The following is a 13800-nucleotide window of genomic DNA, read 5'->3' on the forward strand; positions in this document are numbered from 1 at the left end:
CTATATTGTGCTCCAGGGATGCAAAATGTCAATGGCATCAACGCCGACAACGTCTTGAACATCAAGACTTTTGATGTGGAAGACGTTGTCGACAATGATGCTCTTGATTCAAGAGCCTTTAGCTGCGTACGAAACTCATCGAACTTGCAAACGATATTTAATTGATCAGTATAGTTTAACAGCGACCTCGTCAAAGCGGCCATGTTTGTACGTCGGCAGGCATGTAGTTCTGCTTAAGGTGATTCATGTAATTCCCGGCCAGCATGCAATTCCCGGCCAGCAAATGGCCAATCACAAACATCCATGGACAATGATTGGACAAAATTACATACACTTGTAAGATTTAATGTTCGGCTTATCGCACATGTATTACAGTTTATGTATTAGTTGCACTTCTAAATTTAATTACTTGAACACTTTTACATATTATGTTAAGAGGTTCTGAGGAAATGTCACCCAAATCAGGCATACATTATTGAAGTGACTTACTGGCCGGGAATTATATTCACACAGGGAAATTTCAATTTTAGAAATTCGACGAGCAAATTGACCATGCGAGAGAAATGATGGGACCTGCATAAAGTTATAAGCTCGTCATGATCTTCAAAATGCATGTTTTCGCAGCCTCATCGGATGAATGGGTGACGACTTATGGCACTCAGAAAGTAGGCCAAGCTGGCCGGGAATTACTTGAATCACCTTACCGGAATTCCCCGAAGGAATTTCAGGGAAATTGTATTGGAAAATTCGTGTGGATAATTACTCTACTGAATAGGCCTTGGATAGGACTGTCTAATGGCTGACCTCACGGTGTCATCGGTGTACGGCGTTCGAGGCAGCATTTGGATATCAATTCAACATCAAAACCTTTTCAATATAATAATTTCCCACCATAAACTTTTACAATATTATTGCCATGAGAGTCGGTTTTGTACAACAATACGGCTCGAACGATTTAATTGAATGAAACAAAACGGCGCATCACTGAACCCCATACATTCGCGTCCCCCGAGACGCACTCAATGGTGTACGGGAAGGTCGGCATCACCAGCGACCATCGCTGCAGCTCGTCGGTCTGGTACTTGGCCATGTTGGCGTTCGAGCCACTTGGGTTGAAAATGTACACCAGGTTGCGGTGATCCGTGATCAGACGGAAACCACCCGGGCGTACGACCAGGTAGTCGAGTCTCTTGCACGACTCGACAACGGCATAGGCCTCCTTCTCCACGATGGGCCAGCGCGCACTCGCGCCAGAAAACGACCCACTGATGAACGCAAGAGTCCGGTGCCGCTGGTCTTTGAGAGGCAAATCCAGGTCCGCTGGCGGTACTTGTGTGGCGACCGCACCCCAAAACAGGTCACTGGCGTCCGTGAAGACGCAGACCGTCATGTCTACTCGCGGGTGCGACAGGGGCGCCACATGCGCCAACGCGTGTTTCACATCGTTGAAACACTTGAGATGGTCGGACGACCATCCCACGGCAGGGAGTGCGACACGCACCAACGCCGTTTTCTTGCAGCTTCCGGCTGCCTTGGTGGCCACGTCGAGCAGACGTCGCAAAGGATTCACCAACTGGTTGTAACCGGGGATGCTCGCGAGCATCCAGTTGGTGGCACACACAAACTGCTGGAGGTCGGCCGCGGTCATCGGCGGCGACAAATCCACGAGTCCTTGTATTCGGCTATGGGAATGGGTGATTCCAACTGCCGAAATCACCTTGCCACACCACTCTGCCTCGAGCACAAAGAAATGACACTTCTTCGGGCTCAACTTGAGTCTGAACTGGGCACAGATGGACAGGACTTGGTCCAACAAGTCGAGCAGCTCGTCCTTCGTCTTGGCGGACCCCAGCAAGTCATCGAGGCAGTCCAACAGGCCTCGAAACAGCAGCTCACCAAACATTTGGTAGACACCCGACTGACAGTACGCGACAGCGTCCGTCTGTTCCATGAGCACGCAGGTTTGGGTATACCCCGCAGAAGGGCTTCATGAACGAGAAGTACATCTGTCTGTGGGCATGTAGCGGCAACTTCCAGTACCCCTTCGTCCAGTCCAACGTGAAGAACACGTTCGCTCCAACCAGACAGACCATCGCGCTGTCTAGGTTTGGCATCGGCCAAGGCATTGGCTCCGTGCAGGCGTTGATCGATCTGCTGTCGATCGTCATGCGCAAGTCGCCGACTTCCTTCTTCAGCACGATCCTTGGGGCTGTGGCCCACGTAGCCCGGTTGGTTTGGTATACCATACCATTCGCTTCCAGGGCAGCCACATGGCTGCACATGTACTCCACATGCAGCGGCGGGTACCGCCGCATCCCACACTTCACCGACGTCGAGCCGGGTTTGATCCGAACCTTCAATGGATCGACCTTGACAGGCGGGTCATCGCCCAAATCTTCACGGAACACATCAATGTGTTCGGCTAGTAGGTCGTGCAGCCACATCGCGAGTCTCTGCCTCGCCAGCCTTGGCCGTCAGAATGATTTGAACGGCGCCCTGCTTCGAGGCGGCGCTCCTCTTCGTCCTCGCCGGAGGTTTTAGAATAAACCTCCGGAGTCGCACACTCCATCCCGTCGTCGGGGTCAAGCTCCGGCGGATGCAACTTCTCCGTCATCGGGCGCTTGACATTTGCCATGCCGGACAATTATCAGCCCATTCTTCATTTCTCGTTTTCACTTATTGCCATGAAGTTACTTGCTGCTCTCGTCCACGCCGCCGCCGCCGGCTCGACTCAAGCGGGGGCTGGCCCACTCGCGCTAGTGTTTGACAGTCTTGCGCCCCAGGATCCACTCGTCACGGATCCACTCGACACGGGCGAAATTATCGCCAAATACGGAAAAAGCGGGAGTTCAATTCCGCAGCCCTCTGGCGGCAGATGGTTGTGATACCGCTTCTTACAGTGGAGTCATAGACTGCACCCTAGGACTGAAACTTTAATTTGTCAACTTTACCGTTCGCACGATCCACTTTCCCATCAACGCGTCGCTGTGGCTGCAAGCTGATTTGTACCCTTCCTCGAAGGTAACTAATCCCCCGATTTATTCACTTGTCCTCCCTTCAAACCAATATATATTTACGAGAGTTTCCTTCTAGGCTTGCCCAAGTGCAAATAGTACTGCGGCATCCCCCCGCGTACTTAAGTATGTACACAACCTTCCACGCTTTTCTTTCACAGGAATCCATTTCTGGTAGCCTCTCGCGAGCAAGCAACACGTTTCTTTTAATATCCTGGATCTTATAGTCATTCCCACTGGTTTCGAGAATAACCTCCTGGAGGCATCTCTGCAAGGTGAGAAAGTTCTTGATGAGGGTTGTCGTACTGACCGCCACCCAGGCCATGTCCGTCGCTGCCACGATCCCCTCAAGGCTGCTGGAATGCTTCTCAACTTGGAGTGTCTGAATAGCACGGAAGAAGCCAAGGTCCAGGACATTGAAGTACGGTGAGTTTGGAGGTTGGAACACTACCTCCATGTCCCACCCCATGGCCATGCAAGCGACAACGATGGCGTCCTCACTCGGCGGTACGTCTCGACGCCTATTGTCGTGTTAAATCTTGACGCGCTTGGTCTCATCACCAGGCACTTTGATCGGATCGCAAGGATGACGTTGTCAATAATCATGGCCTTGTAGGTGTCTCCAGTCACGGTGGCAGTTGAGCAGTTATGTGAAGTGATACGTGCCGATCTTGCTGTCGAACTATTCGCCTTTCGCTTCATCCCAGCGTGGGCGCGCGACAACTGACAGGACATGACCTTGAGCAGGCGACGCTTTGACTTGCACGATTACTGCTTGATCTTTTCACCAGGCAACGCCGTAAACCTTCTTCTGACGCCGCGTCATGAAAAACCACTTTTTGTCAACATGAAGAGTGTCGTTCATGGGGTCGAAATACTTCTCGCCGTTGATTTCCGTCACGTGGTTGATGGCGCAATTCAGCCGGCAGACCTTGCTAGATTCTGTCAGGGAGGGTTTGGGCACGCTGGAGTACTTCACAATGACGCCACGCAGGAAGTAGACATGGAGGATTGACTTGGGGATGTTGGGCGCGTGGGGAATGGAGCAGAAGCAGGTGCGTCGTGACTGCGGTATGGCTTGAATCCGCTCGGATATGTCGGTGTATATTCGTTTGCACCCGCTTTGGCCCTTCTTCCGCCGGTGGACTGTGGCGCAGATCGTCTTGCTCCCAGACAGGTATGCAGATGCACACCGCCAGATGCGCCGCACAGTCGTCGGGGTACAGTCGAACGGCTTGCCGCTCGAAGTGCACCGGGTCAAGAGGTGCTGGACCAGGTTGTTGCACTCTCCGTCGGTGAGATTATTCTTGTATTGGCCCTTGCTCATGTTGGGAAAAGAATGGACAAGGGGGCTTAAGGGAGCTGGTTTTGAAAGCCTTCTCGAACCTGGGACGGATCAACTCAGCTGGTACCATGTCCCAAGCTGTGATCGCTCGCTTGATCAAAGCCATCTTCTTTTGCTTTGCCGTCAGAGAGTAAGAGAGTAAGGATCATCGTCGTTATCACCCTGAATCATTTCTTCGTAGAGCCACAGCTCCCGAAGATGGCGCTGGAATGGCGCCATGACCCCGACGTCGAGGTGCTGGTAAAACGACGTGGCGTTCGGAGGCAGTTGGCAAAGGTGAGGCCCCAACTCTTCATGCACGATTCGGATGGACTCATCGGAAACGTGAGAGTCGAAATTGTCAACAAGGATGACCGATGCTTCCTCGATATCCTCCTGAAGCACGTTGCGAAGGTATGACTTCCACACAGTCCCGTCCATCCACTCACTCTCTTGAACGGCGTAGAAATGGCCACGGGGAAACGTCGGGACTTCGTGCGTGTCGATGCGTTCACCAGGTACATGATGAACATGATTGGCAGCTTGACACCATCGGTCCGAGCGGCAAGGACAGCAGTCATACGCGTGGAGTGCTTTTAGCCCGCGGATATCTTCGCGCTGCCTCCACAGACAGCCCAAATGTACATGGGCGGCATGCCATAGTAGATTCCGGTCTCATCCACATTGTAGGTCGCCTCCGGCCCATACGCGCGGTACTCTCTCGGTGGAAATCTTCGGCAAAGACGTCTAGAGTCTCGGCGAGGAAGACTAGACTCTTCTTGCATGTAGTTGGGCGTTGACGTGAAAAGCCGTGGCGGCGAGCGAACCGTCAGAGAAGCCTTGATGAACTGATTTGTAGCCGTTGGCAGGTTGCTTTGTCGCGAGGTACGCGAGCAGCCATTCGCGTTGGTTGATCCAGGTGATGAGATGGAGCATAGTTAGGGCTCGTTCGGCATCTCGTAACTGGTTAATGAAGTCGACGAGACCGGGTGGATCGGGGAAGGCCTCGCGACGTCTGCCGGGTTCGATCTTCATTCTCTTCTTGTTTCCTTCGTATGCGAGCAGCTCGAAGCGTTGTTTGGTCCAATTGCGTATTGTGCGACGCGGTATACCGAGCTTCTCGGCCACCTTATAGTCGGACATAGACTCGAGGAGCCCTAAAGCTTCGAGCTTCAAGGATATCGGGTACGTGACGCGTGTCACTTTTTACTCTGCTGGAGAGGAAGGACAGAAATTTATTTGAATTGTAAAGTGGTGGGAGAATAATAATGCAGCCAATAACGTGCAAGGAAAAGTGATGCCAAATTTTATCGGTCAAAACGATAGGAAACTTCGATAGGCCATTCTGCAGTTCCCTGTATCTTACCTGAGTCAAAAATTATGTGTATTTTACGCTGACGCCTCAAAAAAAGTTATCTTAAATTGTTTTTTTACGTTAGGATAAACTACAGCTATCCGAAGAACAAGGAAGTGTGGGCTATCCGAATAGCATAATACGACATCTGCCTTCATCTGACGCTCGAGCCGTATACTTTTCAACCACTGGAAGACCCTAGGTCATTCATGGGGAGGTTCAATTCATCGAGGACACCCTCCAGGACATCGACCTTGGCGAAGATCCACCGTTCCTTCCTCAAAATCCCGTCCAAGATGCGATTCAAGTGCGGCCTCCACGCCGAAACCCTGTGAATTACATCGGACGGCAATCGTATGAAGTGTTTGAGGAAGGTGGTCACACACGGCTGCAAGTTCAAAAACGAAGACGTTCCCGCACTGCCGAGCAAAGTTGACACCCCACGACTACAAGAATCTGCCCTGTTGTTTGAAGGGCAAGGTCAAGATGGATCCTAACGTTTTCCCCGACTCGCAAGAAATGCAAGCGTTCCAAGATCTCTTCAAGCAGCGCAAATTCGTCGAGCACATCCGTCAGTACAACGCTCAGTTCAACTTCACTTCCATTGGAAGCAACGAGGTCAAGCACGGCGGCAGCGGCCCCAAAACGTATTGCATTCAAGGCCAGCTGACCCGCAACATTGGTCCGTTGCAGCCTAGTATCAACAGAAGTGGAAACCTGGGGCAACCACTTTTGCCCAAATCGACATGCACACCAGCGAGGAGCAACTTCAACACCAACGAAACATTTTCCGGCGTTCACTTCGCAGTACACTGCCACGATACAGCGAGTGATGGTTCTCCACAACCCATTGGCGAGGACGTATGCAACTCCCAAAGAATGTTTTCGTCGAGCGGAAGCGGACGGGACATCGGGGGGCAATCTTCAAATTGTCCTGAATGCTGTTGGTGGCGCGCAGGCTCGAATACACAACTTGCCTACAGTGGTAGCTTGCGGTTATCATGGAGGGAGACGGCAGCGAACCGACAGAAGGTCGTCTTGTGGTTCTGCAAAGTATGAGCTCGAACTGGTTCACAACCATTCGAGAAACGAATCCACTTCACGACGCGTTGCAGTTTCCCCTTCTGTTTCCAATGGGAGGTCCTGGATGGGAGTATACCATGACGAAGACCGACGGGAAATCATTGTCTCTCTGTGCGTTCTTCAACTACTGACTTCAAGAACGAGACAGCGACGACTTCTCCGACATGCTGCACCGATCCTCCATGCTGTTCAAGATGTACACTACGGTCGGCTTCGTTCGCGTGGAAACCAACAGGCTACGCTACATTTCGCAGAACGGAGACAAGTTGCGATTCGATTTGTACGCAAGCGTCAAGGAGGCCGCAAGAAACACGTCCTTGGCAAGGTTGTCGCATCCGTGCGTGTTGAAGAGTTTCAAAAGAGTGGCTTGCCGCATGTGTACAGTACATGCTCCTCATCATGGAAGACAAAGACAAGTTCAGGACCGTCGAAGACATAAACTCTGTGGTATCCGCGTGCATCCCAGACAAGATCAAGAACCCCCAGCTGCACGAGTCAGTGAAGAACTTCATGACCCATACGTGCACGCATGTGCAATACGACGACAATGGTCAGCCGATTCCAAGTGTGAGAGCTTGCACCGACAAGACTGGCAAGTGCAAGAATGGCTTCCCGCAGCCCCTGCAAGCTACCACAACCGAGGGGGTCGATGGTTATGCCAAGTACCGTCGCGATCCGGCCGGAGACCAGTACTGTGTGCCATACACCCCATACTTGGTGCACAAGTACAACTGCCACATCAACGTCGAGGTTTGCACAAGCATCAAGGCCGTCAAGTATCTGTACAAGTACGTGTACAAGGGCAGCGATCGGATCAAGTAAGCTATCTTCACCGACCGGGAATGCCAGCCCATGCTTGACGAAGCACGGGAGTACGTTGAAGGACGCTACGCGACCTCTCTCGAAGCTATCACACGCATCCGCTGCTACGACCTGCAAATGATGTCCCACGCTGTCGAAGTATTGCTCGTGCACGAGAAAGATCAACAGCATTGCACGTACGACAAAACCCACGACGCAGAATCGGCGTTGCCAGGAACCAAAAGACCAAGTTGATCTCCTTCTTCCTCGCTTGCGCGCAAGGCTTGACCGGGATCGACAGCGTTCCTGCAAAGAACTGCCTATACTTGGACTTACCGCAGTACTTCCGATTTGACCAAAAGACCAAGTTGTGGGTCGGACGCAAGAACCACATCAAGGTCATTGTTCGCATTGATTCGGTCAGTCCGTGTCAAAAGGAGCGGTTCTACATTCGAACCCTGCTTTGTCATACAGTACGTATGGACCAACGCCCTTGAAAGACCTGCGCACAGATCACAGAACTCTGTATCCGTCGTACGAAGAAGCTGCTATGTCCATGGGCCTGTTGGAAAACGACGAAGAGTATGTGGTATATATCCGACAAGCCACGTTGGACTGCATGGACGGACAGCTGCAAGAACTGTTTGCCAACATCTTGGCACACTGCCTGCCAGCGAACACACGAGCTCTGTTTGACCAATTCAAAGCCGATTTCATGGACAAGCGGCTTCGGGACCTGCGCCGCTGCAACGAAACACTCCCAGAGCCGCTCCGTGACGACATGATACTTGGCAAGGCGATGTTCTACTCAAGATAATCGACAACTGCTTCCGACACCATCGGATGAGCCTTTTGGACTACCCGACGTTACCTCAACTCCATGAATTCGAAGTATTCCGAGACGAACGGTCATGCAGCCTTCGACGACGTGTTGGCCATTGTTGCGACCATGACTGATGAGCACAGGTCCTTTGTGGACGCTGTTTTGGCCCAAATATACGAGCACGGATCAGAGAAGGCGTACTTCCTCCAAAGCGAACGAGGCTCAGGCATCTCATACATCTCTCAAATCTTATTGGCAAACGTGCGCGACAAAGGGGAGATCGCGCTTGTTGTGGCATCGTCTGGGTTGGCAGCTTTGCTGCTTATAGGCGGCACAACGGCACATTCGCGATATCAAAATCCCCGTCACCGACCTCAACGACAAGCCCTTGTGCCACATTCCGAAGCAGTTGTCATTGGCAAAGATCATTCGAGATACCAAGCTCATTGTGTGGGACGAGGTCTCAAATCATCCACAAGCATGCCTTGGAGGCCGTCGACCGTTCCCGTCGCCATATCATTCATGGACAAACTCACAGCCCTCTTTGGCGGCAAGGTTGTTGTTTTCTCGGGTGATTTCAAGCAAATCCTGCCAATCATTCCACGCGGCACACCGTCGGCCACTGTGTGTGGAGGCCTCCTTCAGACGCAGCAGCATCTGGAACAACGTGAAAATTGTTAAGCTGACAAAGAACATGCTGCTGCGTGATGGATCAGACGACGCAAGTATCGAGAAATGGGCCAAGACGTTGGTTGCCATTGCAAGGTGGGATGTCCAGTCATGCTTTTGCGCAACATTTGCCTCTCCCAGGACCTATGCAACGGGACAAGATTGCGGGTCATCAAAGTGTCAACCAAGTGCATCGAGGCAACTATCATGGGCGGCGCATTTGACAACAAGCGAGTCTTCGTACCGCGCATCATCACATTGGTCGACGAGTGCAGCCAATCCAACCTTCCTTTCAATATAAAGCAATGCCAGTTTCCAGTGAAGTTGGCATTTGCTATGACCATCAACAAGTCTCAGGACCAAACGTTAAGTCGCGTGGGACTTATCTTGCCAAGCCCGGTGTTCTCTCACGGACAACTGTATGTTGCACTATCTCGAGCCAAAACCAAGGCTGGGATCTCTGTATTAGTGCGGGACGGCATGATCCCCGGATTCGACGGAATCTACACCCAGAACGTCGTGAACCGCTCCATTTTTGCCAAGGACGAAAACTAAATACTCCAAAACACGGAATTAATTCTTTCTAAATATCGTGCACACATCCATTCACATGACGGCCACGAGCATAACCTACTTTAAGGAAATAAACTATTCTGCATCATACGTACCATGCCGTATTTTCCCTATCGTATCATCAACCATCATATCAAATGTAGGAAGCCCAACCTATTTTCAATACCTACCCAACACTTGACCCCAAATATTGCCTGCATCATTTTTTCACCGCAGCGTAGGCGGGAAACCCTTGCTGTTTCCACGAAACACATTGAACTTCACATCAAGTGCCCCTGGACATGTTATTCGTAATTTCGTGCCACACAACGTCACGGTATTAAGGAACCCACCGTCCATTGTGTGTTGACGGAGGTGTTTTTCGTCACGTTGTTCAATCGAAATATGTGCAGGTCCAAAACCGTTGCTGTATTCAGTGAATCGAATCATCGTGCACACCAACTTTCTACAGAAGTATTTGTCCTCGTGTGATGCCACACAACACGGCGATAGTTCAAAACACTGCTACTTCACTGACGAACGCCTTCCGAAGTGTATACGGAAGTACTGTTCACCACATCCAACACAGTAGTCGTGCCTGCAAGGTAGGTTGATTGCACTCTTACCAACACATCACGAGTCAATCTGCGAAGCTATTGCAGTGCCCGCGAGATGGCGCCGACTGTGTTCTGGCCAACATGTCATGAGACAATTAGCGATGTGATTGGACATACTTGCAAGTGGGCACCGACATGAATTCTCACATACATGTCACGTGTCAAACAGCGACGAAAATCGATGTTTCTGCGAGGTGGAGCTAACTGCTTTCAAGCCAACGCGTCAAAGACCACATCGTTACTACAGTAAGTTTAGATGTGTGACTTAGTCTTAGCATAGTTTAGTGGACCCCACAGCACATGCACTGATTCCCATCGTCAAAATACCAAACCCCGTATTATTGCAGATAGGAGAGTTTTGAAAACGCATACTACAAACATAAAATGTCTGAAAACTATGTCAGGCTCAACTACCACGACAAAAAGTAGCAATGACAACTGCATATCTTGCTCCAACCGACAATTAACACCGGCGGCAGAGCAACTAGTAGTACTACGTAGTATAGGGCTGTCAAAAGTCTTTAGCCAATCACACTGAGCTTTCGTAAATTGAGCCAATCAGACTCGTTCACATACCGGATCACTGGCGTGATACGATAGCGCCCACACCCAATCAAATCGACAATATAACATTTAAATATATCGCATTCATAACTCCCGAATAGCCTGGATTTTGGCTTCATGTAGCATTATAGTCTGATAGCTATAAGAGTCGAGTGTGCAGGCCTTCGAGGACTTTTACGTAACTGTTATTGTGCTTTCACTCGCTTTGGCTATTCACACCATAAACCTGGGTGTTTGTTACATCGACCCCAGTGTTTTAGATAATCCGTACCGTAATTTACGATGTCACGTTTCGTTACAGAATGTAATTATAGGGAGGTCATTTATGCAACTCCCTCGCTATTGCACATTTGAAAAGTGCAAATCGAATATATATCTGCTATTCTCGGGACCAAATTGCACAATTCACTGGTCATCATGAGCAACTATTGATATTACAAATGACACACAGCGAGAACAAGCGCCGGAGTTCTACCGTACCCTTGGTGCCACATCGTAGAAAACCACGCCATATTTTTGTTCCATTGCAGTACATGCTACCTGCATGTACTACGCTATGGAATAACAGCCAAGGTGTTTTGGTCACTTCAGCATCACATGTGATTATTATTGCTCAGAGTTATTTGGCATTTATAAAACCCCAGTGAATTAGCTAAAACACCAGGTATTTGTTCAACTTTGTACTAATCTGACGCACAATAGTTGTCACGTTCGATTTCTTATTGGTGGAATTTTTGTAATACTTCACCGTTTTTGCTTCTGATTGGTGCAATCGATAGCGTAGGATCTCCTCTTTGATTGGCTATTTCCAGGTCCTCTTATTTCGTCGTAGTTTTGATGGTACGACATCAGAACTGCAGCACGCGAAGAACAAAATGTGGTGCTTCACCCGCCAGGCTGTGAAGACGTCGTTAGTTCATATACACTTCGATTCCTGTAGCATTATAGCTACTAGGGAACTCTTCGAGAGTTCGTACTCCGCTGAGTGAACCTATAGATTGAATGCTACATGTCATTCACTGAAAGCGTGCTCGCACCATATCTCTGAGCTGACATACAGCCATGCGTCACCAAGCCATCTCGGAAGCGACCTGCCATCACCCGATTCTGGTGTATTTACCTACATAATCCGATACTTCATATCCAATTAGACAGGTTTATTAGGAAAACTCAAGATTTGGCATACATGAATCAAGTGAAAATGGAGGCGACAACTATTGTGCCCAAGAGTAGTAACAGTTACAGTATAAGTACCACTCTATTAGCCACGTAAAACCGACGCCAAAACAAGTGCAAAGCACAACAAACCTCTTAACCAACAAATGGGTCAAACTCGAGTGATAGATCACATGCAGTATGTACACATTTACCTTACATGTGACTCGCTGTCTTGTTGTCTTCGTACACTATATGAAAGGATCGATTAAATCGTAAAGGTAGTCACTATCCTTATAAAACTCCATTGGATTGATACTTGCCAAAATCTGAGCAAGAAATTAAGTTGTGGAGGTACAAAATGACTTTATCGATGGAGCAAGATATAAGCCGCCTTTGGCGCGTAGCATGTCGGTTTGACGATTACGCGGTGGTGGATTGGCCCCGGGTTCGAGTCCCGGGGTGTGACAAAGCTTTTCCCAAAATCAAAATTTTTACACAAATAATATATGATGGGAAAATGCGAACTGAGCTGAAGTTAATCGAAGATATCGTCTCCCTCTTCATAGCCAATGTCGTAGTCCTCGCTGGTGTAGCCAGTTTGCACGACCCAACACAGCCTGCATCCGGCCCTTACGGTTCTCGCGATACTTCGCCTTGGAGGACGAGTTCTTGGTCTTGATCTTGCTTCCAATCGAGAGCAAGCGGTTCTAGTACTGATTGTAGCCCTCGCCGTCCACGTTCCGCAAAGGATTGAACCGGACGTGGACATTGGTGAGGGCCACACACGTCTGAAAGTACATGTTGCACTCATCTTTCTTCCACGTGTACTTGTCAGACACCAGACCCCACAGCCTCTTGAGCCTTCCGAAGAAGTTCTCCACAATCGCACGATCTGACGACCACTTGGCATTGGCCCGCTCCTGCTCCATTGTCAGATGTCCGTGCCGTGGGCGCTTCACCGGCATTAAGCCACGGACGTCCTCTTGGATGCCTTGATACCCCTTGTCCGCAAGGACGGACCATTGACTCGGGAACTTGTCGCGCAGCGCGTCGTTGTCGCTGACATCGGTGTCGCTCGGTTCTTCTCAAGATGCGTCGAGTGAAAGCCCAAGTTTGCCTTGAATATTTCGAAGTCCGACGTGCTGCCCATAGCACAATCCGTGACGTTGATCGGCAAGCCATTCGGTGCAACGGACACCTCAACCTTGCGTCCATAGATTCTGTGCTTCTTAGAAATGTACGTATTCTTCTCGCTGAAGGACACTGCGGGTGCAGTTGTCTACTGGAAGGTGACATCAACGACATACAGTGCCGACTTGTGGGTTACGAACTACAGGCCAGCGACGACAAAGCTCCTGCATTGCCCACTTCATGCCTTTCTCGTCGATGTACTTTCGGACCAGGTATGGATGGAGACCGCGAATGAATTGGTTGATTCGATTACTGAACGGTGCGGTAACCTCGTCAAAACTGGCGGAAAGAACGTCCCAGGTGCCCGCGTGCTTTAGTCATGAAGAACATGCCCTTCCGAGTCACTGGACATTTCCGTCCACTGCCGACGTTCTAGTTCTTTGTCACGAATGGCTTGATATTGGTCCACAGCGTGTTGAGCTCGGATGCCAAAAAGTTGGTGCGGGCGCGAACAACTTCAACCCCTTTGGCGGCAATGTACCGGTCCGTGACGGGTGAGGTAGAGTCAAGGTCCTCAGAAGTTGCATTATTGTACTCAATCGAGAATCGCGAACGTTTGGCCAGTCGGCGTTCGTCAATTGCTGCAAGTGCATCGACTGCTTTGGTAATCGTGCGGGCAGAGGGGAGTATCTTTGCTGGTGTCGTGGTGT

General features: G+C 50.1%; 2 protein-coding genes across 2 annotated transcripts; both read right to left on the bottom strand.

The window, feature by feature from the left end:
- Window positions 1–2690: 2690 nt before the first annotated feature.
- Window positions 2691–4341, bottom strand: H257_11369 (hypothetical protein; the record flags this gene model as incomplete). The annotated part of the gene is made up of 3 exons (XM_009838267.1): window positions 2691–2756; window positions 3268–3535; window positions 3803–4341. 3 exons carry the CDS (start codon window positions 4339–4341, stop codon window positions 2691–2693), a joined length of 873 nt encoding a protein of 290 aa, XP_009836569.1.
- An 8325-nt stretch (window positions 4342–12666) lies between these two features.
- On the bottom strand, window positions 12667–13743 carry H257_11370 (hypothetical protein; the record flags this gene model as incomplete). The annotated part of the gene is made up of 2 exons (XM_009838268.1): window positions 12667–13040; window positions 13686–13743. 2 exons carry the CDS (start codon window positions 13741–13743, stop codon window positions 12667–12669), a joined length of 432 nt encoding a protein of 143 aa, XP_009836570.1.
- Window positions 13744–13800: the final 57 nt, after the last annotated feature.

The sequence above is a fragment of the Aphanomyces astaci genome, assembly GCF_000520075.1.
Source record: "Aphanomyces astaci strain APO3 unplaced genomic scaffold supercont1.33, whole genome shotgun sequence".
Classification (NCBI taxonomy): Eukaryota; Oomycota; class Saprolegniomycetes; order Saprolegniales; family Verrucalvaceae; genus Aphanomyces; species Aphanomyces astaci.